Below are 26,472 nucleotides of genomic sequence, written 5' to 3' on the forward strand. Positions count from 1 at the left end.
GGGGATATACAAGGTGACCGGGCTCAGGACGACTCCAACAGACCACCAATAGAGAGGAGCATCTGACCAGACTGTTAGGAGGTGTTGGGACTGGCGGATGTGTGAGGGCACACAAGGTGACCGGGCTCAGGATGCCCCCCTACAGACCACCAGCAGAGAGGAGCATCTGACCAGTCTGTTAGGAGGTGTTGGGAACAGTGGATGTGTGAGGGCACACAAGGTGACCAGGCTCAGGACGCCCCCTACAGACCAGCAGTAGAGAGGAGCATCCAACAAGAGTGTCCAAAAGAAGAATTTTCCACACACAAGGGGGGGGGGGGGGGGGGGCACAGGAAACATAGGGGACCTGTATCACATCTTGTATCAAGCTACTTATCCTTTACTGACCCTGAGATACATCCAGCATTATACTCCAGAGCTGCACTCACTATTCTCCTGGATGCTCTTGCAAGTAGCAGACCAGCTTGTCCTCAGACACTTAACAAGGAAGACAAATCGCTAGAGCCATCTTCATACACTGATCAAGCAGAGACTGCAGGGAGACTTCAGCTCTGAACTACAATACAGCCTTTACTCGGAATTAGTGACCTTGAGGTTCTGTAGAATCCCTCCAGATATAATAAGCAGATCAGTGTTACAAAGGCAATTACTTACATTCCTCGTGAAGTAGAGCTGGGGCGCCTATTCTCGGCACTCTGTTCCTCTGTTATTTCTCCTGGAAATGAATGAATTTGGCGGGGTTCACACTTGCGCCATAATTTTCTATGGTTCGGCTCCATCATAGGAGCTGAACACTGAAAATGAAAACCTGAAAGGGAGTCTGTCAGCCGGGTCATGAAGTGGGACTCAATGAGCTCTGAGTCACGGAGGCGGGCCGTGCAGGCTTCTCCCCGCCTGCAGACTGACAGCTCTCTCCCTATACACAAGAAGGGAGAGAGCTGTCAGTCTGCATGATGTGGGCAAGAAGTAGTCAACATGGCCCATCTCGTGACTCGGAGCGCAAACCTGGTGACAGAATCCCATAAGATGCTGGATTCCCCACATGACAGGCACAGACGGCGTTTACTATAATGGGCTGCATCAGGTTTCCATCATGCCCCCTGGCATTGCAAAGATAGCGCAGCATGCTCAGTCAGTTTGTGAGGAGTCAATGTTGGGCACTCCAACGCAACATGGCCCAGGCTGACAACTGGTATTACCATTCCCCTTGTCACAAAGCAGGACCATATCATCACCAATTGCATAGGATGTGAGGATGCTTCATACCCCATTGACAAGGAGAATGGCAAGAGTGTATGCAGTTTCCAGGAGGAATAGCAGAGGAACAGCACAAAGTTAAAAAATAAACAAACAAAAAAAACCATGTATTAGAATTATATGGGGAATGCAAGTATTTACCAAAAAAGGAGAAGTCTGAAGACACGCTTAAAGGGCTTTTCCAGGCAACAACACCCCCCCCAAAAAAATAATAAAATTCTGAGGAACAGCCAACAATAGTCAAATGCCAGGGATCCCCCACCCCCACACCCCCCACACACGGAACTGCCAGAGATTACCCGGCCGGCTGTAAATGCAGCGGGCCAGATGTGCATCATAGTAAGCAGCACCGGAAGTGGCCTAGTTGGCTTCACATCTATAGAAATCAATGGGAGCTGAAGCCTCTTATTACCCTTCTGACCCTGGGACGGCCGTGGAGGTGGAGGAGCTACTGCAGCTCCCATAGATGGCATTGGTAGGGATGCCAGCCAGACCACTTCAGGTGCCATCTGCTAGGACGCACGTCCGGCCCGCCGTACTGACAGTGGATCAGGTGATTGCCAGAGATGGGTTTGCCCGGAAAACAGCCTTTAAATCTGCATATAATACTAGAGATACCCTACAGCGAGCGCCAGTCACACAGCAGTCCCTATGTGCAGAGCGGGCAGAGGGCTGCCGCAGCAGGGAGTTGGCCGTTCAGAGCAAAGGTCACAGCACAAGTGTTGGCGCACTTCGAGGACAACACAGGAAAAACCTGGAAGCAGAAGTCTACAGAAGTCCTGTGGATAACCCGCCGCCAACAGATGAGTTCGCTATATGTACACAGCGCCATGGATCACTGATCGCTCCGCTCACAGGATTAACACTTCAGGCAGCTGCTGGCAAAAACTTTCCAGCCAAGTTCAGGACTGAGGTCACATTGAGACTCACTAGGGTTTTAGCATTACCTCCTTCTACTAGAGTCCTAGGCAGTCGATTTGGGTTCACCCATGTGTGGCAGAGAAACCCACCATAAAACAGCGGCAGACCCCCCGCACAACCAGTATGTGGATGTCACCCCTCGGCACTGAAAGGGACAAAATCCGCAGCAGGTGAAGATTTGTTAGAGAGATTTTCTGGACAGAAACTATTAATGAGCGGTCCTCAGAATAGGCCATCAATAGTTAATTGCAGCTCGGGGTCCTGGCCGTCAGTGGAGCAGACCGGTCATCGCCAAAGGGGACGAAAACAGACCCCCCTAGTCGGTGCAACAGGCCAGGCATCGCCATAGGGGATGGGAGCAGACACCCCCCCAGTCAGTGCAGCAGGACGGTCACTACTATAGGGGACAAAAGCAGACCCCCCCCCCCCCCCCCCCGGTCGGTGAAACAGGTCGGTCATCACCATAGGGGACTGGTACAGACCCCCGTCAGTGCAGCAGGATGGTCATCGCCATAGGGAACGGGAGCAGACCCCCCCCCGTCAGTGCAGCAGGATGGTCATCGCCATAGGGGACCGGATGAGACTCCCCCGTCAGTGCAGCAGGCCGGTCATCACCATAAGGGTCATGACCGGCCTGCTGCACAGAAGTGGCCTGGCAGCTTCACTCCCATTGAGAGCTTTAGGAGATGAGGCCGCTATTACACGACCGACCCCGATGTCAGAGGCGATAGAGGCGACTGCCATGAAGCCGAGCTATGGGGCTCCGGCCATTAACTATTTTGATGACCAGTCACCAACAGAAAAAGCCGGATAGACCCGGCTCTGTGGCAGTCATGTACTCCAATAGGGAACAAGGGTTTGCTCTCGGCCCAACGTCTTTAAGATCCCACACATGTTGTTACTGTAACTGCTGCAGATTTTCTGGGTGTAAATCCACTGTGGGTTTTTTTGTACATGCGGACGGACCCCAGATGTGTCTGAGGGGTGGTGCCCACCTTTAGGCTGCGTATAGAGCAGCCCAATATGAAGGGTCATTTTACTGATAATATACTTTGAAATGGAAGACTACACCCCAAATTATCACAAATTTTGGCACTTGGATGTTTTTGAATTTTGTACAATTGCTGCATTTTTTAGAGCACAAAAACAAAAGTACTTTGCTGCTTCTTAAAACATTCTGCGGCTACTTCAGAGGAGGCAACAGGGGCGGCTGTCTGCATTGTGGCCACAAGGCCTGGCCTGACCACGGGTCTAATGGCCACAGCTAACAGTGTTCAAAGGCCTCTGTCCTCCCGGCCATCAGACCCGCGGCCGGCCGTGAGGCTCAAAAATGTCTCCCATTATGTTGGTCTGAAATTAGCCTAGAGTAGAACTTCTGAAGCCTCGCGGTCAGTAAGGGTTTCCCAGCCCGCCCCGTTGTCTGTGGAGAACGAATTCCAAGTCAGATTAGATAGAACTTTTTGTCTCTTTAGTAATCCGCAGACTCTCCCATCAGCAGATAACGTGCCAACCCGGGAAACTAATGCCTCGATACACGGCCCTCCATAGACACCAATCACCTGGCAACATCTTCACTCTGAGTCAGTGGGCCTGATGCACCCCTGCCAAACACGGACACCAAGGGTTAAACCCCCGTATACAAAAACGGATTCCCTCAGCATCAACAAACCACAGAAACATGACGGTGTCTTCCCCGATCTCAGATGAGGACCAGTGATTTACACCCCCTCCCCAAAACTATTTTTTCTCCCCCTGAGCCCAGCGGTCCATTTCCCAAAATTAAAGTGTACAAATCATTTTTATGGAGCACAAAATGTGACTGTTATGCAAATCGGCAGCTAAGAGAAGACATTTAACGTTATGAAACCTCACAGCCGCACCGAGCGGCACCTTGGTGACGGAACAAGAGAAATTCCAAAAATTAAATCAAATTAAAGGAAATACAAAAAGTTTTCTGTGCCGATATTTGGCACCGGGAATGCAAAAAGAAAAACACCACAAGTGTGAATCCGAAGGGATCAGTCGGGTCAAAAAGAATATCCATTCGGTACAAAGGAAGTAACCAAACTCCAGAAATGTTGCAGTGTGGATGCATAGTGCTGAAGCGTGATCAGACATGGGCTCCAACTCTGTAAACAGCGGAGGGGGCTCTCTGCTGTGCAACCTGGTGGTGAAAGGGTTAACGCCGAGGCAGAACTAATCAGCTTTCCTTTCACAAGCCATTTGAGTAAAACTGCAGTGAATCGGCCCAAAGGGGTTTATAACATCTCAATTTCGCAGCCTTCAGTTTTAATCCATCAGTTGGCATTGTGATCAGTCCTGACCTCATCGTCAGCGTGGAGGTGGTTGGAGAGTTCCTGGAGAACCGCCGCCTTCCCGATCTGATCGTTCCTCCTCCGCTCCATGATCAGATCCTCCAGGCTTTGAAATTCCAACGTGTGGCTTTTCTTTTCGGACAGCTGGATCTTTAACCTGTAGGGCTGTTTGCCTATCCTGATCTCGCCGCCTATCTTGAACTCGCGCTTTCCGTATCGACACCAAGCTGCGAAGCATTCAGAGTTCCTCCAGCTCAGCTCCTGCTCTTTGGCCCCCGCCTGCTCCATGGCGTTCTGTACCACCATCTCAGGGCTCAGGGGTTTGAATTTATATTGGTCGTTGACAATCCTGCCCCTGCGGCCCTGGCTGGCGTCGGTCATAAAGCTGTTGGTGATGGCCAGTCGGTATAAATGGACCACTTGGAAGTCCCCCACGTAGACCACCCAGTGGGGATACTGGTTCTTGGCGACAAACTCCACCAGGTCCCCAGGCTTGCATCTGTTCAGGAGGTTCTCCGGGGAGTAGGTGCTCACTTGCTCTGCAGCCCCAAACCCCTTTTCGTAAATACATTCATCCCTATAATAAACCGAACACTCCACCTCGTTGCAGTGGTCGTACTGCAGATCCTCTTGGAGGGGTCCTTGCTTGTCAGGGTCATGTCCGGGCTCCTCCAAGTCATCGTCATCGGCCGAGAAGATGTAGGAGACCCCGATCCTGGGTCCGTCATCCTTGTCCACCCCTGTGGGATCGGCCGTTGGGACTTCTTTATAACTTAGATGAGTCAGTTTCTCCACCTGGTTGCCCATTGCCCTGGAAGACAAAGCGGTAGCCGTAAGAGTTCACATTCCACCTGTTGATCGCTTTATAGGTGCTGTGAAACCGGAGCTGAGGCAAGGAAAGCATACACCCCAAGGGACAGGAAGGGCTGCTTTCATTTTCAGCAAGTGCTATTAACCCCTTCTATGCCAGATCAGGCTTAAGAAAAAAAGCGATATACAGATAGTGAGCAGCAAATCATTTCCTTAGCAAGAAAGAAGTTTGCAACTTACCAGGCAGCGATGCAGGGCACCAGCTCCTCTGCCACCTCCGCCAGCCAAGGTGTCTGCAGCGACTAGCTCAGGAGGCACCATGGATGGATCATGCTGTGCGCCTTGCCCTGGTGTCTCTACGGTGGGCAGTGCCAGACTGAAGCAGCCTCACCAAGGGCTGAGCCACCAGCCTACTGCTCAGGAGCTCCAGATCCGGCTGAGCTCTGCAAGCTGCAGCCCTCCGCATTTAAAGCGGCAGTGCACCTTATTGTTTGCTTCCTGAGCACAGAGTGACTCTTTGCTACCCTGCCCCTCCCTTTGCATCTGATGACAACTTAACTCCTTCCTCACTGCACTGCTTTCTAGCTTTTGCACAGTTTAGCAAGAGCATGTGTAAATATTTAACCCCTTGTTCGGGGACATCTCTGGGCTCTTTAAGGGCATTTCCATTTTATACAAATAAACACATAAAACCTAAAAGTAAAAGTAACAAACACATTAAAATGTATCTAAAGTCATTCCTCCCTGTGGCATCATGTGACTGGCGGACCTGAAGCTTCATGGGCTCAGGATCACACAGGGTCACACCTTACTAGATGCACGGCGCCGGCCGGATGGACTCCTTCAAGTCCACATATCAGACATCAGATTTTGGTGGAATGTTCTGCTGCGTCCGGCGGGATATTCCGGTCCGCGTGAAAAAGCCTCATATAAGACATCAAGTTGTTCGTTCTGTTCCATCATCTGTATATCAGGGCCGGTGACGACCAATTAGCTGCCCTTTCATTGTCTTTACGGCTCTTCCACATTGATGTACGTGGATTTCCATCCGTGTTTCTGCTTGTTGGCATTTTTATGGCGGTGCATTTCAGCATCTTGTGAAGGAGATCTTTTAAATGTCTTGTAGTGTAAATGCTGAAGAGCTTCCACAGCAATGCCGCTAGTCTCCGCCCTAAGAGGAGGCGGCCTTAAGAGTGGCAATGCCGCTAGTCTCCGCCCTGAAAGGTGGCGGCCTTAAGAGTGGCAATGCCGCTAGTCTCCAACCTGGGAGGAGGCGACCTTAAGGGTGGCAATGCCGCTAGTCTCCGCCCTGGGAGGAGGCGGCCTTAAGGGTGGCAATGCCGCTAGTCTCCGCCCTGGGAGGAGGCGGCCTTAAGGGTGACAATGCTGCTAGTCTCCGCCCTGGGAGGAGGCGGCCTTAAGGGTGACAATGCCGCTAGTCTCCAACCTGGGAGGAGGCGACCTTAAGGGTGGCAATGCCGCTAGTCTCCGCCCTGGGAGGAGGCGGCCTTAAGGGTGGCAATGCCGCTAGTCTCCGCCCTGGGAGGAGGCGGCCTTAAGGGTGACAATGCTGCTAGTCTCCGGCCTGGGAGGAGGCAGTCTTAAGAGCGGCAATGCCGCTAGTCTCCGCCCTGGGAGGAGGCAGTCTTAAGAGCGGCAATGCTGCTAGTCTCCGCCCTGAGAGGAGGCAGTCTTAAGAGTGGCAATGCCGCTAGTGTCCAATCTGGGAGGAGGCGGCCTTAAGGGTGGCAATGCCGCTAGTTTCCCCCCTGGGAGGAGGAAGCTTTAAGGGTGGCAATGCCACTAGTTTCTGCTCTGAGAGGTTGCGGCATTAAGAGTGGCAATGCCGCTAGTCTCCACAGTGGGAGGAGGCGGCCTTAAGAGTGGCAATGCCGCTAGTCTCCGCTCTGAGAGGAGACGGCCTTAAGAGTGGCAATGCCACTAGTCTCCACCCTGAGAGGTGGTGGGCTTAAGAGTGGCAATGCGGCTAGTCTCCACCCTGAGAGGTGGCGGCCTTAAGAGTGGCAATGCCGCTAGTCTCTGCCCTGAAAGGTGGCAGCCTTAAGAGTGGCAATGCCGCTAGTCTCCGCTCTGAGAGGAGGTGGCCTTAAGAGTGGCAATGCGGCTAGTCTCCACCCTGGGAGGTGGCAGTCTTAAGGGTGGCCACTCAGCTTTCCCAAACTCCCGAGCTGCGTATTAGCGTGCTTATGCCATAGTCACACTTTGGTCTACCTTTATTAAAGGGGTTGTGTGAAGGCGGCGTCCCCAATCACATCTACTAATAGGTCATATAAACATCATAGAGCGGGGTGCCTGATAGGACCCCTCTATGACCCAGAACAGACAGCCCCTCAGTAAGAGTGACTCCCGTAGTAATGAACCTTCTGCCACTCTGTTACTATAGGATGAGAATTCATATGAATAAGGGTCCTGCAATACTGCATTCCTCCTGTAGTGGCCGCTGCACGGCTGGCTGTGGCTATCCCTAACACAAGGGGGATCCATTGTATTCTCACAGGAGCTCTGCATATTTGGAACCAATCTGCAGCCATAACCCCGCGTGTAACATGCGCATTTGAATGTGGAATTGAAAGCGGCAGAATTCTGACGGCAATCCCTCGCCAAAATTTGTATCCAGACCCGGCGCCGAGCTCTGCACAAAAGTCAAAAGGTTGCAATTTTGGCACGAAGCGTCGCTTGCTTCAGAATTGTGATTTTCGTTTTGACACAAGGATTCTAGTAAAAGAGAATTAAAGGGGTTGTCCCACGCCAAAACGTTTTTTTTTTTTTCAACAGCCCCCCCGTTCGGCGCGAGACAAACCCGATGCAGGGACCTAAAAAAAAATCCGCACAGCGCTTACCTGAATCCCCGCGCTCCGGTGACTTCTTACTTACCGGTTGAAGATGGCCGCCGGGATCTTCTCCCTCCGTGGACCGCAGCTCTTCTGTGCGGTCCATTGCCGATTTCAGCCTCCTGATTGGCTGGAATCGGCACGTGACGGGGCGGAGCTACCAGGAGCCGCTCTTTGGCACGAGCGGCCCCATTGAGAAAAGCAGAAGACCTGGACTGCGCAAGCGCGTCTAATCGTGCGATTAGACGCTGAAAATTAGACGGCACCATGGAGACGGGGACGCCAGCAACGGAGCAGGTAAGTGAATAACTTCTGTATGGCTCATAATTAATGCACAATGTACATTACAAAGTGCATTATTATGGCCATACAGAAGTGTATACCCCACTTGCTTTCGCGGGACAACCCCTTTAATAACCCCTGCAGAACTCCTAGCATCATGGCGCCCAAGATGAGTCTGGATGGTGATCCTGCAGACTCTGATTGGCCACAGAGGTCACCTGACTTTCTGAGGACATCCGCATCGGGTGGTGAGGAGGGGGCAGTGGGAGCCACTCAGCCTGGTGCAGGGGAACTAAAGGCAGGTGAGCGTATCTACTTTTTGTTTTATCCCGTGGCCAGCTGCAAAAATACTCTTTTTGGAATCACAGAATCCCTTTAAACTAGGAGAGTGCGGAGTTATATAATACTTTACACCAAAGGAATTCAGACAAATACAGCCCCGGACCAGACCGCCCCAAACTAATACAGCCCTGGACCAGACCGCCCCAAACTAATACAGCCCTGGACCAGACCGCCCCAAACTAATACAGCCAGAGACCAGACCGCCTCAAACTAATACAGCCCCAGACCAGACCACCCCAAACTAATACAGCCCCGGACCAGACCGCCCCAAACTAATACAGCCCCGAACCAGACCGCCCCAAACTAATACAGCCCCGGACCAGACCGCCCCAAACTAATACAGCCCCGGACCAGACCGCCCCAAACTAATACAGCCCTGGACCAGACCGCCCCAAACTAATACAGCCCTGGACCAGACCGCCCCAAACTAATACAGCCAGAGACCAGACCGCCTCAAACTAATACAGCCCCAGACCAGACCACCCCAAACTAATACAGCCCCGGACCAGACCGCCCCAAACTAATACAGCCCCGAACCAGACCGCCCCAAACTAATACAGCCCCGGACCAGACCGCCCCAAACTAATACAGCCCCGGACCAGACCGCCCCAAACTAATACAGCCCCGGACCAGACCACCCCAAACTAATACAGCCCCAGACCAGTCCGCCGCAAACTAATACAGCCCCGGACCAGACCGCCCCAAACTAATACAGCCCCGAACCAGACCGCCCCAAACTAATACAGCCCCGAACCAGACCGCCCCAAACTAATACAGCCCCGGACAAGACCGCCCCAAACTAATACAGCCCCGGACCAGACCGCCCCAAACTAATACAGCCCCGGACCAGACCTCCCCAAACTAATACAGCCCCGGACCAGACCGCCCCAAACTAATACAGCCCCGGACCAGACCGCCCCAAACTAATACAGCCCCGAACCAGACAGCCCCAAACTAATACAGCCCCGAACCACACCGCCCCAAACTAATACAGCCCCGGACCAGACCGCCCCAAACTACTACAGCCCCGGACCAGACCGCCCCAAACTAATACAGCCCCGGACCAGACCGCCCCAAACTAATACAGCCCCGGAACAGACCGGCCCAAACTAATACAGCCCCGGACAAGACCGCCCCAAACTAATACAGCCCCGAACCAGACCGCCCCAAACTAATATAGCCCCGAACCAGACCGCCCCAAACTAATACAGCCCCGGACCAGACCGCCCCAAACTAATACAGCCCCGGACCAGACCGCCCCAAACTAATACAGCCCCGGACCAGACCGCCCCAAAGTAATACAGCCCCGAACCAGACCGCCCCAAACTAATACAGCCCCGGACCAGACCGCCCCAAACTACTACAGCCCCAGACCTGACCGCCCAAAACTAATACAGCCCCAGACCAGACCACCCCAAACTAATACAGCCCCAGACCAGACCGCCCCAAACTAATACAGCCCCGGACCAGACCACCCCAAACTAATACAGCCCCAGACCAGACCGCCCCAAACTAATACAGCCCCAGACCAGACCGCCCCAAACTAATACAGCCCCGGACCAGACCGCCCCAAACTAATACAGCCCTGGACCAAACCACTCAAAACTAATACAGCCCCGGACCAGACCGCCCCAAACTAATACAGTCCCGGACTAGACCGCCCCAAACTAATACAGCCCCGGACCAGACAGCCCCGGACCAGACCGCCCCAAACTAATATAGCCCCAGACCAGACCGCCCCAAACTAATACAGACCCAGACCAGACCGCCCCAAACTAATACAGCCCCGGACCAGACCGCCCCAAACTAATACAGCCCCAGACCAGACCGCCCCAAACTAATACAGGGGCAGACCAGACCGCCCCAAACTAATACAGGCCCAGACCAGAATGCCACAAACTAATACAGCCCCTGACCAGACCGCCCCAAACTAATACAGCCCCAGACCAGACCGCCCCAAACTAATACAGCCCCAGACTAGACCGCCCCAAACTAATACAGCCCCAGACCAGACCGCCCCAAACTAATACAGCCCCAGACCAGACCGCCCCAAACTAATACAGCCCCAGACCAGACCTCCCCAAACTAATATAGCCCCAGACCAGACCGCCCCAAACTAATACAGGGGCAGACCAGTCCTCCCCAAACTAATACAGACCAAAGACCAGACCTCCCCAAACTAATACAGCCCTGACCAGACCGCCCCAAACTAATACAGACCAAAGACCAGACCACCCCAAACTAATACAGCCCCGGACCGGACCACCCGAAACTAACACAGCCCCAGACCAGACCGCCCAAACTAACACAGCCCCAGACCAGAGTCTGTGACCGCTGACCTCTCTGCTCCGGTATGTGCGTCCGCTGTCCTGTATGCAGCGGAGACACCGAGCGAAGACGTCAGCGGTCACAGACTCAGCGGTGATGGTCACAGCAGCCGGACCAGAGCTGCAGGCTGGGTGAGTAGAATGCCTGTAGGGATATTGCTCCTCCAGAGGCCAAAAAGGGGGTCGCTATTACTACTAAGGGCCACCAATATATGGGACACTTACTGCTGGGGCCACTATGGCAGTCACTATTGTTACTGCGGCCACTATTACTACTGGGGCCACTGTGGGGGTCACTTACTATACAGTGTTACAACTACAATTGGCCCTTTGAAGGCAGCCATAAAGCTAATGTGGCCCTCAGTGAAAATGAGTTTGACATCCCTGCCCTAAACTAGACTAGACCCGTTAAACCAATGCAGACCCCACCAGACCCCCTCAATTAATACAGACCCCAGACCAGATTCCCTAAGCTAAGATAGTCCCAGGGCAGACTCTCTATACTTATACAGACCCCAGACTGGACCCCCTAAACTAATTCAGACCTCAAACCAGATCGCCTAAAATAATACAGACCCAGACCAGGACTGCTAAAATAATACAGACCCGAGACCCCCTAAACTCATACAGTCTACATGCCAGACCCCCTAAACTAATACAGAAGCTAAAGTAATACAGGTTGCAGACCAGATCCCATACCAAGCACACTAATCCAATTCAGACCAAGGGCAGAGCCCCTAAATATAGACCCCAAACCAGACCTATTAAAATAATGAAGACCCCTAAACTAATACAGAGCAGACTTCCTAAAGTAATGCAGGCCGCAGAGCAGACTGCTTCAATTAATTCAGACGCCAGATCAGACCCCCTAAACTAATACAGTCCACAGACCCCCGTAAACTAATATAGACTCTGACCAGACCCCTTAAACTAATACAGACCCTGAGACCAGACCCCTAAACTAATACAGACCCCAGGCCAGACCCCCTTAGCTAATTAAGACTAGACCCCTATACTATTATCTACCCCTAAGCAAACCTGCCAAGCTTATAATGACCCTAAACTAATACAGACCTCAGACAAGACCCCCTAAACTAATACAGACCTCAGACAAGACCCCCTAAACTAATACAGACCTCAGACCCCCATAAACTAATATAGACTCAGACCAGACCCCTAAACTAATATAGACCCCAGAGCAGGGCTTTCTTCTCCAGGCAGCAGCAGCATGGCATTGTGCACTAGCCCCCGTACGTCCAGGCGCTGTGAGGTGTCAGAAGCAAAGAAAGACCCAGAACAGACGTCGCACGGATATACAGAATCCAGCGGTGGACTTCCCCTTTAAATGAATGACTGCTGAAACTCATTAGTGGTGTTTACTGGGAATCCTAAGTAATTGCTCACCATAGGTGCCGTGATTACAGTGTGGCGATATGTAATGACATCGCAGCTAAAACAGGGAAGTGCGAGGCCGTGACCTTGGATGTGAGGGCTGTGCGCTCACACCGGCCGCAAATGGAGTGATTCACACAAACCGCAGACAGCGTGACCGAGATACCCCATATAGACAGAGAAATCGTATAGACCGGTCAGACGCAAGTAATCGGGACAGACAGCATGGATCGGGGATGGGAGGAGGTGCTAACCCTCTTTTATTCTAAACAGTTACTTCACCATGGGGCGGCCATATTGGCAACACTGCCTGCCTGCACTGTCTGTGGGTGCTTTTTGGGCAGCTGCATTGAATAAGAATGAAAGGGGTTGTGCCAAGATGGCACCCCTGATCATGCGCTATATTACAGGGTCTTAGCTCCTCGGACCCACCTCTGTGTTCAGAATGAGAGCGGCTGCCGTCCTGCAGTACTTGTTTGTCAGGGACATCGAGGTTGGTACCCAGGATGATCAACTGATCCCCTCAATCCCTGGATTCTCAGGGGGATGTGCATCTTGGCAGACGTGTCGTGGCGGTCGGCTCGCAGGGTCCCGTTTGGAATAGTTGTTGCTGAATTCCGCTGAAAAACAAGAGGAAGTTCCCAGCATGCAGCGCTAGATGGCGGGACAGAAGCAGGAATCAGTGAAGCGCGTGAGTGCAAAAAGTGGAAAAACCTAAAAACAATATGATGTTGGTATCGTTGTAATCGTACCGAACCGCAGAAAAAACGTTTCCAGTCATTAATGCCGGTGATTACCACGGTTACTAAACAAAAAGACAACGTCGGAATCGGTGTTTTTCCTCTCCGCCCTCTCGAAACATTAAAAAAAGTTCTACAATACAGTATGTGCACCCAAAAATGGTACAAAAAAACCTGCAGCGCGCCGCGCAAAAAACACCCCTCATCCGGCCACACAAAAAACACCCCTCATCCGGCCGTGCAAAAAACACCCCTCATCCGGCCGAGCAAAAAACACCCCTCATCCGGCCGAGCAAAAAACACCCCTCATCCGGACGCGCAAAAAACACCCCTCATCCGGCCGCGCAAAAAACACCCCTCATCCGGCCGAGCAAAAAACACCCCTCATCCGGCCGAGCAAAAAACACCCCTCATCCGGCCGAGCAAAAAACACCCCTCATCCGGCCGAGCAAAAAACACCCCTCATCCGGCCGAGCAAAAAACACCCCTCATCCGGCCGCGTCGGCAGCGAGATAATAAAGTTATGGCTTTTGAAAAGTGGAGATTAAAATCCCCCCAATATTGTAGCGTCATTAGGACCAAAACTGGGTGCGTCACTAAGGGGTTAAAGCTGTATTCACACGGGTGAGAAAATCGTCCCTGCGGCGCACGCTTATCGGCGCACGATTTCTCCATCTCCCACCGTCGGTCCAGGAGAAAAATCATGGGAATAAACAGAAATCAATCGGCTCCGCCCGTATCGCGATCTACGGATGGCGAGCGTGATATCCGCCTGATAGAGAGTCGCGCCTGAAGTTCTGGGGTGTAACTCGAATTCCCCGGCACACGGACGCCCCGTGCCCACGCACGTCTTGTTCTTGCACGAGACTCGCTGCGATCTTATGATTTTGCATTATTGGTGCCGTTAACCCATTGACAATAATGGGTTCCTGGCGTCTGGCATTCGCACAGAGCCCGTGCGTTCGTCTCCATCGTGTAAATAGAGTCTAACGCAGGTTCTGTCGGCCGCACGTTACAGCTGACCCTCACCGGGGATTTGCGCAGCTCATAATTCCTCATCAACTCTGCAGCGTATATTTATACCGCAGTGCGACAAAGGGTTAAATTCCAGCTTTATCTTCTGCGCAACGCGGCGTTATAAGCAGTGAAATTCCTGATTATCTCTGCGGTCCTGCCTGTTGTTTTCTAATAACTATGTACATTCCTCAGATAGTTTGTGCGGAGCGGAGCAGCGCCGATACGATCACCGAGCCGGCTCGGCCAGCGCCACATTACGCAATTTGTTACAATTTGGAAGCAGCAGAAAGTCACCGACTTGTATATAGAAAACAAGTGCTGGCAAAAATGTAACCCCCCCGCAGCAACTGATCAAAGACACCTGTACAGATCAGGGCTCCTCTGCACTGGCTGATAACTGAGAGCAGTAAATTACAATCAAGCCAACAGTAAATGCAGGTGACTTCATGCTCCGCGTTGTGGGAAGATCCCAGCGGTGGATGAACAGCGATTGTGTAGAGACAGAACAAGCCGGACGCACGGCGGTGTGATAATGTGGCGCGGTGGGAAGTAAATACTCGGACTGCAGCTAGTCGCTGACTACCGGTCCGCTTCTGTCCCATGGTTTACATGTTAACCCTTTAACATCCCAGCTGCACGGCTCGGGGCATTTACGCTGGAGACTATTTGCAATGCTGATTTGTCTCTTGCAGCAAAATTAAGAGTTAGAAAAGTCGCAGCTCGCCCGATTTTCTTGGCGCTATCGCTATTATGTCCTATGGAGGTAAGAGGACGGCGGCGCCGCGCAGGCGAGGTTCTCACGTCAGTGTCATATCATTTAGATTGTTTCTATTGAAATACCATGAAACACGCGTGACGATCGCCGGCAGCGGGAGGCGATGGGATGTTCATCGCATGTTTGCAAGTGCAATATCCAGTCCGATGCCGCGCCCAGCCATCACATGACCCGGACTGATCACTGGAGATAAACAATGAGGGCTTCTATTCAATAACAGCAAGCAGAGATCTTGAGGAATGACTACAGAAAGTGCTTGAAAACTAATCTCAGGGACACGAAGGGCAAAGTCCTGCCTCTAAACATCGTGACAAAATCCGCAGATTTACCCCTGTCAATGGACAAACCCAAGTGTGAAAACCCCACAAGAAGTGACATCTGAGTGCGGATCGGCAGCAGCAAGAACACCAGAAAGACGTGGATATCCTGGGGGTTTTATAGGCAAAATCCACAGTGAGTGAGTGCGTCCGTGTGAGCGAACCCTGCAGCATCGCAGTACAACGCCGAACCACGGACACTTCGGGGGGACCACGCCGTCCAGCGAGGCGGCTACTGATTTTGTTCAGGTTCTTGGATGCAGTTTTTGATGCTAAATCCAGAAATGGACCAGAAGGACAGTAGAAGTCGTTCCGTCCTTCATTCTTTCTCTCCTTCTGTGGTTCTCACTCAGTTTTGGCTTCACAAACCGCCTCAAGAAGTCTGAAGCCTTCGTGCTCGCCAGCACGGACGTAACCATGGGAAGAAAACCCTGCAGGAATTTTGCAATGGAAACACGCAGCAGTTCTGCAGCCAATCCGTGGCGACAAATCCACGTAATGGTGCTGATGCGGCCGCGTTTTTAATTGCAGAATAGCTGTAAAACTTAACACTTGTATTTCAAGGATGCAATCTGCAGCATAAATAGGAATGATGGAAAATGCTGCAGATGCATTGTGGGAAATTTTGAAACTTCTGAAATCTCCCTACAGTGCGCTCTAAATGCTATGGGATTTTTATAGCAATTTCGGCTGTAAAAAGAATGCAGGCTATCTGTAATACAGAGAGATGGTGAGGGAACATTTAGCTAACTTATATGAATCCAAGACTTAAGGTCAAGATGAATTACATCCTAGGATACTAAAGGAAGCAGTGGAGGTAATTGCTGAACCACTCACTGGAATCCATGAAAATTCCTGGAGAATAGGAGAAGTCCGAGAAGATTGGAAAAGGGCAAATGTTGTCCCTATCTTCAGAAAAGTGAGGAAGGTGGATCCAGGAGACTACAGGCCTGTGAGCCTGATCATTGAACAAATAATTAAACAGCATGTATGCAAGTACTTGGATGAGAATGGAGTAATTAACCAGAGCCAGCATGGGTTTGTAACAAACAAGTCATGCCAGACGAGTCTAATGTCCTTCTATGATAGTATCACCGACTGGGTTGATCAGGGAAATGCGGTGGATATAGTATATCTTGGCTTTAGTAAAGCATTTGACAAAGTATCTCATACCATACTTATTGAGAAAAATGACCAAATCTGGGATTGACAAGGCAACTGTTAGGTGGATTCAGAACTGGCTGAGTGATCGTACTCAGAGTGGTCATAAATGGCTGCACATCCAAGTGGAAGAATGTATCAAGTGGGGACCACAAGGCTGTGTCCTAGGCCCAGTGTTGGTCAACAGTTTTTTCCTTAGTCAGACCTCATCTGGAATACTGTGTCCAGTTCTGGGCACCCCACTTTAAGAAAGACAGACAAACTGGAGCAAGTTCAGAGAAGAGTTACCAAGATGGTGAGCAATCTGCAAATCATGTCCTATGAGGAACGGTTAAAGGATCTGGGAATGTTTAGCAGAAGAGAAGGCTGAGAGGAGACTTAATAGCTGTCTACAAATATCTGAAGGGCTGTCACAGTGCAGAGGGATCAGCCCTATTCTCATCCGCACAAGGAAAGACTAGAAGCAATGGGATGAAACTGAAAGGGAGGAGACACAGAGTAGATATTAGACAGTGAGGGGGATCAATGAGTGGAACAGGTTGCCATGGGAGGTGGGGAGGTCTCCTTCAATGGAAGTCTTCAGAGGCCAGGCAGACATCTGTCTAGGATGATTTAGTGATCCTGCACTGAGCAGGGGGTTGGACCCGATGACTCTGGAGGTCCCTTCCAACTCTACCATTCTAGGATTCTATGATACTGCCCTATAAATGCAGTTTGAAGGCTTATTCACATGGGCGGGAATCTCACAATGGGAGACGCACAAAATGTGCACAAATATGAACTCCATTCTTTTGAATGGACTTCTTCACATGAGTGATTTTGCTGCATGTTCTATCTTTTGGCGCTCCCTTGGAACGACCTTTTAAGACATCTCATGGCGCTCGCATCGAGTGAGATGTGCAATCAATGGGAAACACTTACCGATCCTCCAACATGCATGAAATATGTGCCTGAGGATCGCAGTTTCCCAGAAGCAATTGTCAAGGAAATCATGAGCGCCTCCAGCGGCTTCTGACCTCACTGTCACACACAGACTTTATGAGGGTGGCCTGAGGGCATGGTGTCCTATAGCGGGACCTCTGTTCACAGTCCAGAACCAGGCAGCTTGACTAGCTTTTATCTGAGAATACCAGAATTGGCAGGTCCGCCAGTGGCGCCCCATTTTCCTCATAGGTGAGAGCAGGTTCACACTGAGCACACAAGACAGAAGGAGTCTGAAAATGGTGGAGATTTAAGTGTTTTTTTTAATTTTTTGAGTTCTGCAAATTAGAAAATGTTATAACTTCTCATCATGTGATTGGCGCCCCCTGTACGGTAATTCTCCCCGTGACCCCGGAGTGCGGCATAAAATCACCGGACAAGTTTTCCAAGGATTAATGTTTCAGTTTTTCTTTATTCTGGGGATTCTTCTGTGTGAATGCATGCTGTGCGGACCTTTGTCTGGATCCAGTGTATTGCATGTTTGGTCAGAGTCCTGTTTGTGCCACCTGCCTGATGGTTGTCGGATGTCTGAGTCTAGTGCTGCCTGGTCGTTCCTGAAGGTGGGTGGCCACCTGAGTCCTGACCTGTAAATCTCCTTTGTATTTTGGCTGATACAGGCACAGGTGAGAGGTCTGCTTGTGTCTGTATGCAGTCAGATGGGTGATGTCTGACTATAGGGGCTTTAAACTAGGCTTGAAAAAGGGGTACAGAACGGTGGCGTCAACCGTGTCAAACAACCAAGGTAAACCGCACATGTATATTGTATCTTGAACCACCGGAAGCGAGAGATTTGACAGGGCTTCCATGCGGGAACGCCCCTGTCACACCCCTAGTTGTGGATTGGGGTGAATGGTTCAAGGTGCTGCAAGTATCGCCTCAAGAGACAATAATACCCATACACATCGGCCACGCTTGCAATACTGTCCTCCCCCAGGCAGCGGTTCACAGCAGTGTGGGCAGCTGAAATGCTAGCCAAGCACCCCACCTCAGCTCCCAATACAGTCGTCCCCCAATGCTGTGGCTCTCAGCAGTGTGCACGCCCCACTGGCTGCGCTGACATGTGGGGAGCGGCGGCACTCTCCGCTGCCTTCTCCCACACTGCATCACCAGCCACACGGACACTACGAGCAGTCAGATGTGGTGACCGCCGGCTGTCTGTGCTGCCAGGATCTGGACTGGCGACAGCAGGCCAGCTAGGGCCGGCCAATAAACAGCAGGCTCGGTAACCAAAGTGATCCGGCAGCAGCAAGGAGCTTCTATCAGGGATGGTAGCCAGGACATGACATTTATAGTGGCCTGCCAGGACCTGCAGGGAGCCTTATCTGCAGCCAATTAGGTTGAGCGGACGTCACCCAGCTGTCAATGTTGTCTCCACCAGGACTTCCTGGTGGCATCAGGATACAATAATACCAACCACACAAAGTAAGCACATTTAATAGCCTGCTCTCAGCCCCTTGGACGTGTCTCTGGTTACCCTCCGGGTAGGAGATGGTAGAGCCACCATGACAAGGGTTACATCTAAACTCTGCTGTCTCCTAGGCTGAGGCCCGCTCCTCGGACGCTGAACCTGTACCTTCTTCTAAAGGAGTTCCGTCAGCTATGTCACTTTTCCTATCTCTGTTAGCATTTGCATCCGCTGTATATCTTTTCCTATCCTCTATCTTGTGACATGCGAGGTCCCCTAGGTACGAGATGTGGGGACGTCACTATCAGAACAATCACCCTGCTTTTAGGCCAACAGGAGGTTATTTAGGGATAGCATGATAGCATTCTCATTCCTGTGTTTTGGTGATGAAATACTTGTATATGTTGGTCCATTGTGGACATTATTGCATCATAATTTGACTTGTTGGAGACATCCGTGGAGGGAATCGTAGCTGCACCTTTAATGAATGTAGCAATTAGTTTGGTGAATCCACATTAGATGGGAAAATCCAGCTATCTGAGTGACTTCCAGCGGGGCCGGTCATCGGTGCTGGACTAGATGGGGTCTTACTGCCAACTGTGAGGTAGTTTTCTCATGTAACGGTGTGGAGAGTATACTGAGAATGGCGTGATCAACGAAAAACATTGAGGATGTCAGGAATCGTTCTGACCAACAGGCTGCACAGTCAGCTGAATACAACGCTGGAGCTCCAACTAACGTGTCCGAACGCACAACTCGCCGTTCCTCCGCACGGATGGTATAACAGCAGGCGACCAGTTCCAGCGCCATTGTGTCTAAGAGATACAGACTCCAGCGGGCAAAAGAGCGCAAAACTTGTATCACTGAGCAGCGGGAAAACATCTCTTGATCCGTAGAGTTCTAACTGCTCTAAAGATAAGGATTATACTGAATTTATAAACTTATGGCAAAAACCCTGACCAGTAAGTGGTGGTGGCACAGCGCCCCCTCCCCTGCACTACGGCACTGCGGCCACATGGTTGTGCAGGGGACTATAGCATTTTCATTTTTGTTAGATAAATCAAAATAAGCTGATATTAGTTCAAAATGTATTTTTTATGAAAGACTTTGCAGATTACATCCAATATGGTGAAAACAGTTCAAAATATAAACATTGCTGGAATATAGTCAATATCAAAACCAAGAGTCATATGACTGGACAGCCTATCACTATAGGGCATCGCTGCTGGGGAGATCTATCGCTTTATTACATTTTAGACTCTGAGCACTGCATTTTAACACAAAACAGTCACCAGCTGTAAGTAAGACAGACAATGTAGATAGTCAGCCATAAACTATACAACCTCTTGAGCCCCACAGGGAACCCCAAGAAGAACCCCCCTCCCCCCAAGAAGCTCGTAATGGAGGGGGAAAGAGAAGAAGAAGGCAGAGAAAATGAAGAGAAGACAGGACCAAGAGAAACAAAGAAGAAGGAAAGTAGAGAGGAAGGAAAAAAAAGGAGAGAAAAAAGAAGTGCCTTAGTCCCAAGTCCACCTATTAACCCCAAAATGTATTTTAGCTAGTTATGACCCCATTAACCAGCCATTGTTCAAACCCTGGAGATTTGCGAAATGTCAACCAGGTCTGCCACATAGCATGATGTGCCGAGTATTTAGCATCATCTCTAGACCTCAATTCTTCCATATGCCCCATTTCATCCAGAGCTGTCACCCAGTTCTTGTCAGGGGCCCCGGGACCTCCAAAGCCGAGGTATCACCGTTCTCATAACTAGGAGGAAAAATCTAAACATACTCCTATTGCTAGCTCCAATAGATCCCAGCAGGACCGACAGCAGGGCAATATCCGGTGTAAGTACCAGGTAGCCCCTGCTCAGAGTGTTATGTAGGTCCTCAACCTCCCTCTACAGTGCCAAGATCAGAGGGCAGGACCACCAAATATGTGTAAGTGTTCCAACCTCTCCCTGACATCTCCAACACAGGTCAGATGTTCCCGGATAGTATCTAGCCAGGCGAACCGGGGTACGATACCACCTTGTTAACAGCTTGTAATTAAGCTCCTGATGGTTGCCTGAGACCGTCATCTTCTGGGTCAAACACATAGCTTTGGCCCATTCTTCCTCGGACACAGTTCGTCCCAGATCTTTTCCCCAGGATCTCTGAGAGTAAAATAACTCCACGGGATCTGTCTGGGCAGGGTTTAAGAGAGGTAGAGGAGTTTAGGGGGGGAATTCATTTTAATGGTGTTAATTCTGCCGAACCACGAGAAGTCTTTCACTATAGCGGAGTACATGGGTTCATAATTCAGATCAATTACTTTCCCCGGGTCAGGAGGGAGGACCACCTCCAAATATTTAATATAATCCTCGCGCCAGTTCAAAGGGAACAGAGATTTGAGCCGCACAATTTCCAGTTTTGGAAGCGTGATGTTCAAAATTTCCCGATTTACTCAAGTTAATTTTGAAGTTACTGACCTGGATATACCTATCGAACTCTTGCAGGTCCGCGGGCAATGCCTGGCTGGGGTTGGTGACTTATACCAGCAGGTTGTCAGCAACTTTATGTTCACATCTGGCTGTTTTATAGCCCTGTACAACTTTGTTCTCCCTCAAGGCATTGGCCAGCGACTCCATGACCAGAGCGTATAATGTTAGGGATAATGGGCAACCCTGCCGGGTGCCGTTACTGATATTATTCAGGTTAGAGAGTTTCCCGTTTACACGAACCTGTGCTATGGGGTTATTATAAAGAGCCATGACTCAACTAATTACCCTACTACCCAGTCCGATCTTTCTTAGCGTGGCTTCCAAAAAAGCTCCATTCATGTGGTCGAAAGCCTTTTTGGCGTCAACCGAGAGAAGGCATAATGTGCTGCTCACCTCCCGTGCCCTTTCTATCAATAACCCCACCTGATCTCTATGGATTAGCCAAGGAACAAGGGGACGCAGGCGTGCAGCTATCGTTTTAGCGAAGATTTTCGTGTCGACGTTCAGTAAAGAGATTGGGCGATAATTCCCGCATGACATAGGGTCTCTGCCTGGCTTTGGAATGACTGTTATAATTGCTTGTAAGGTTTGATACGGGAAAGGGCAGCTCCCAGAATTTGCATTAAAGGCCTTACTTAAGTGAGGAACTATGAGATCCCCACATGTTTTATAAAACCCAGGGCCAGGGGCTCCTCCCTATTTTCAGATTCTTAATTTCCCCTAGTACATCTTCATCTAGTACGTCCCTTCTCTAACATTGCCGCATTCTCCGCCGGGATCGTTGTTGGAGTATATCTTTGTAGATATTGGTCAATCTCTGATGCTTCTGCTGTCCTCTCAATGTTATATAATTCGCCATAAAATTTACTAAAACATTCTAGAATGTTGCTTGTTGAGTGGACCTTGCTCTTCTCTGTTGAGTGGACCTTACTCTGACGTATGACTGGTTTTCTCGTGGGTTTAGTGCTTTGGCTAACCGGGAGCTACATTTATTGCTATATTCATAACCCCCCACCCCCTTCCCCTTTATTCTGTCTCTCAGGTATAAGTGAGCCCGATCCATGATCCCTAAAATTTGCTAGCGCAAGGTTGAGATCTCCGCATTTAGAGACGGAGAAGCATTAGATTTATTGGCTTTGTCCAGTTGAGAAATTAAGTCCCTCAGCTTTCCCGTCCTTTCTCTCTTGAGTCTTGCCCCGTGGGAGATGAAGACTCCTCTCAGGACACATTTCAATGCCTCCCATTCAGTAGTCAGGGGTGCCATGTCAGTCTATTGACTGCCTAATCTCATGAAAGCAACAAGCATCGCCCAGGAGGTTGTCATTGAGTCCCCATTAGTTTAGTCCCCTCGGCGACTCCCCTCCCAGCAGGGCCCCATAGATAGGTGCATGGTCCAACCATATAAAGTTACCCATAGAGCTTCTAGGGGCCAAGTCCAGAAGACTATGAGAAACAAATATATAATCCAATTGTCCATAACTATTATGGGCGACGAAATGATGGCTGTAGTCCTTGACCCCAGGATGAAGTATCCTCCAGAGGTCAATAACACGCAGCTCCGACAGCTGTCTTAGCAGGGCCGCCAGGGAAGGGCTGAACTTCCCCGTGTCCAGATCAGGATCCAAGGCAAGATTGAAATCACCTCCAAGGACAATATGGGAACCCGAGGCGAACTGTGCCAATTCCCCAGCACGCGGCATCTGAACGAAATCTGACCTGTATTGGGAAAATAGACGTTAGCCACAGTTAGAATACGACAACCTAGTTCCATTTTAAGGAAGATATATCTGCCTTCATTGTCCACCCTGGAGGCAAGAATTCTATGAGGGAGGCTTTTATGGATGGCTATGGACACTCCACAAACCCTCCTCTCTGGGTGCACGCTACGATGCCAGCTTGTATGGTATTTGTTACTACTTTTGGGAAGATGGCCTTTTCTATAGTGAGTCTCCTGAAATATAGCCATCAGGATCCGTTTTTTGTGCATTTGTGTCAAAATTTGGCCTTGCTTAGCAGGAGCATTCCGACCCCTGGCATTGGATGTACAAAATGAAAGGCTAGTCATGGTGGTGGTTTAACGGGAGGAAGGGGTGTTTTAATGACCCATGTCACGTAGGAGGTCCGTGAGGAAAAGAAAAGAGAAAGTAGAGAAAACAGACAGAGGTGGGAAAAATAGGGAGTAGGGTGACAGAAAACACACATTCCATGGATTGGGTAGCAGAGTCACAATCTCATGGGAAACCAACCTAAGGTCAGTTGCAGACAACAAGAAGAGGGGGGGGGGGTGGAGTCACAGGTGCCAAAGCAACTCAGCCCCGCCCACCACATCCGCCGGCAAATCATGTAACAAATCCCTTATAGCGCCATAATTAACATCAACAATGGCACAGAGCGGAACTGATTACTAGGCAATTTAATACTGCTGCAATAATGGGACCTAAAATTGAATATGCCAGGCACTATGGGCACAGCTGGACATTAGCACAAAACCCGACTTTTTACATTAAATTGCGTAAAATTGAGAGTAACAGTGATGAACATCATGACCATCTGGCAAATATCAATCAGCAGTGCGGTGGCCGTTGTTTCTGGGCAAACGGGGTCCAACTTCATGCCAGCTGTCTCCGGGGGCAGAAATGGGCAGGGCCAGTACGTGTGGCCAATCCGGTAACGCCACCATAGGGAGTTCCAGTGCACCCAGGAACCTGGGGAGGTCAGCAGGGGATCTGAAGGATCCTGATTTGCCATTCCTGGAGGCTGTGAGCTGAAAGGGATATCCCCATCGGTATAATATTTTATTAGCCCTCAGCACATCCAGGATAGGCCGCACGGCTCTGTGCAGCTGCAAGGTGCGCCAAACCAGGTCTGAGAAGACTGCGATAGGAGCGCCATTGTCGGTTAGTGTATCCTTCCTGTCTCGGGCACTTTTCATGATGGCCTCTTTATCTTTAAACAACATCGCGGGGCCTGTTGGGGTCATCTGGTTTAGGCCCGAGGGTCCTGTGGATGCTGTCAATTTCCACCGGCTGTTCAGGGTTACGCTGCAGGAGTGAGCTAAAGAAGTTGTGACCCCAATCCTCTAACTGAGAAGGCGACACTTCCTCGGACAAACCCCGCACTCGCAAATTGTTGCGCCTGTAGCGATTCTCAAGGTCATCGATATGCGCCAGGATGTCCACCATTTGTAGAGCTGGTGCAATCAGGGCTAACAGAGTCCTCTGTGGGCAGCCTGTGTATGTGCGGGCCTGCTGGGAGGACTACCGCCCCCATCATGTGCGGCTGCAGCAGATTGGGGAGGGTTTCACAGCTCCCTGCATGTGTGGTGCCAGGCCAGGGTGAGGAGCTACTGTCCTCACTTATAGTGTAGCCAACTCTGGGGGCAACAGTGCACTTATCTGCCCCTCCAGGAGATGAAGCTCCTGTGTCCTCTGCGCTGCACACCTCATCACCGCTGCTGCTGGTGTCAGTGTAAGCTGGGCACAAATGGTCTGGCGCCATTTTGGAAGCAGGAACTGGCAGCCCTGCAGCTCCCGAAGAACCGCTGTATCTTCTGCGGCTTGTCCTCCGCCGCCTCCTGCGTCCTTACTGTGGGCCTCTTCTTCCCCATAGCGCTGCCGGTGGTCTTCTGGTGCCGTCTGGGTAGTGGTAAGCTGGGGTTTACTGGTGGGCATAGCGGGAGCTTGGCTGGAACACGTCCTACTCCGACATTGGCTAGTCTCCACCCCTTATAAGCTGATATTAGGATCTCACTGCTGGGACCCCCAGTAGTCAGCTAGAGGAACATGTCAGTGGGTGCTCAGTTCTTCAGCAGTGCCCCCGCAGGAGAAATAAAGCATGACATGGTGATGATTAAAATCAATGGACTAAACAAACTTGTCAAGTCCCCCAGAGCAAGAAGACATCTTTGTATCTCCCCTCAGGCTGCCTAATTGATGGAGGTCAAAATACCCAAATGGGGAACGTGAGACACCTTGTACCTGGTAGGAAAATGTAAACCATCGATAGAATTCTTTAACCCCTTAATGATGCAGCTTTTTTTCTTCCCCACTTTCCACAAATCATAACTTTGTTTTTTACCCTTCGAGCAGATGTCTCTTGTTGTTTTTACGCTACAAGTATTTTTCGGTAGCGCTATTTAAGGTCCCCATAACGTACGCAAAACCTTTAAAAATTTAAAGTGAAAAAAAAGCAATTCTGCCATCTATGGGGGGAGGGGCCTTGGTGCACGCGCTGAGGCAAACATGACACGATAACTTTATTCTGAAGGTCGGTACGATCACGACGACAACAAATCTAGTGGTTTTTTCTGTCCGGCTTTAAAAATACATTATCTTTGGGGAAAAAATTCCATTTTCCTCCGCCATATTCCGGCCACCATGACTTTTTCATCTTCCCATCGCCATAGTCGTGCTCGTATTTTGCGCGACGTCCTCTACTTTCTATTAGTACCATTTTGAAGTTCATGTAACATTTTGATCGCTTTTTCTAAAAAATTTTCTTGGAGACGGGAAGACCAAAAAAGCGCTATTCTAGCGTTTGCATGTTTTTTTTTTTTAATGACATTCACTGTGTGGGACAAATGACGCGTTAATGTGATAGGTCGGACTCGGATCGACGTGGCGATAGCAATTTTTTTTTTTTTATTAATTTATTTATTTTTTTAATATGGAAAATGTTTTTTTTTATATTTTTACACCATTTTTACATTTTTTTAGGCCCCACGGGGAACATTTGATTGCTCCTACAGTATAACGTAATCCCATAGCAGTCTATGAAGGCGTCTTAGGATGAATCAGTCACAGCAGCCCTGCAGGCATTGAGAGGCACTGCACAACCTCATTGTGGGGGGAGACGGGTGGGACCCTCGAACAATTAGGACATTTAAATGGCATTGACAGGGTTGACAGCGGCATTTACAAGGTTAAAAGCCTTGGCTTTTGTCAAAGAGAGCGGACACCTGCCATGTATGGAGCAGGACAGGCTCTGTACAAGCACCGTGTGCCCAGGATGTAACTGTACACCCTGGGGCGTGAAGGGGTTAAAGGGATTGTAAAAAGATGGCATCCCTGATGATACCCCCTATTAGAACATATGAT

General features: G+C 50.3%; 1 protein-coding gene across 1 annotated transcript; it reads right to left on the reverse strand.

Moving 5' to 3' along the window:
• Nucleotides 1-2,718: 2,718 nt before the first annotated feature.
• Nucleotides 2,719-5,791, reverse strand: LRATD2 (LRAT domain containing 2). Its single transcript, XM_066578788.1, has 2 exons — nt 5,544-5,791; nt 2,719-5,304 (listed from the first exon to the last, which is right to left on the reverse strand). The coding sequence occupies exon 2, from the start codon at nt 5,298-5,300 to the stop codon at nt 4,476-4,478; it is 825 nt and encodes a 274-aa protein (XP_066434885.1). The 5' UTR covers nt 5,301-5,304; nt 5,544-5,791; the 3' UTR covers nt 2,719-4,475.
• Nucleotides 5,792-26,472: the final 20,681 nt, after the last annotated feature.

The sequence above is a fragment of the Eleutherodactylus coqui genome, chromosome 9, assembly GCF_035609145.1.
Source record: "Eleutherodactylus coqui strain aEleCoq1 chromosome 9, aEleCoq1.hap1, whole genome shotgun sequence".
In the NCBI taxonomy this organism is placed as follows: domain Eukaryota; kingdom Metazoa; phylum Chordata; class Amphibia; order Anura; family Eleutherodactylidae; genus Eleutherodactylus; species Eleutherodactylus coqui.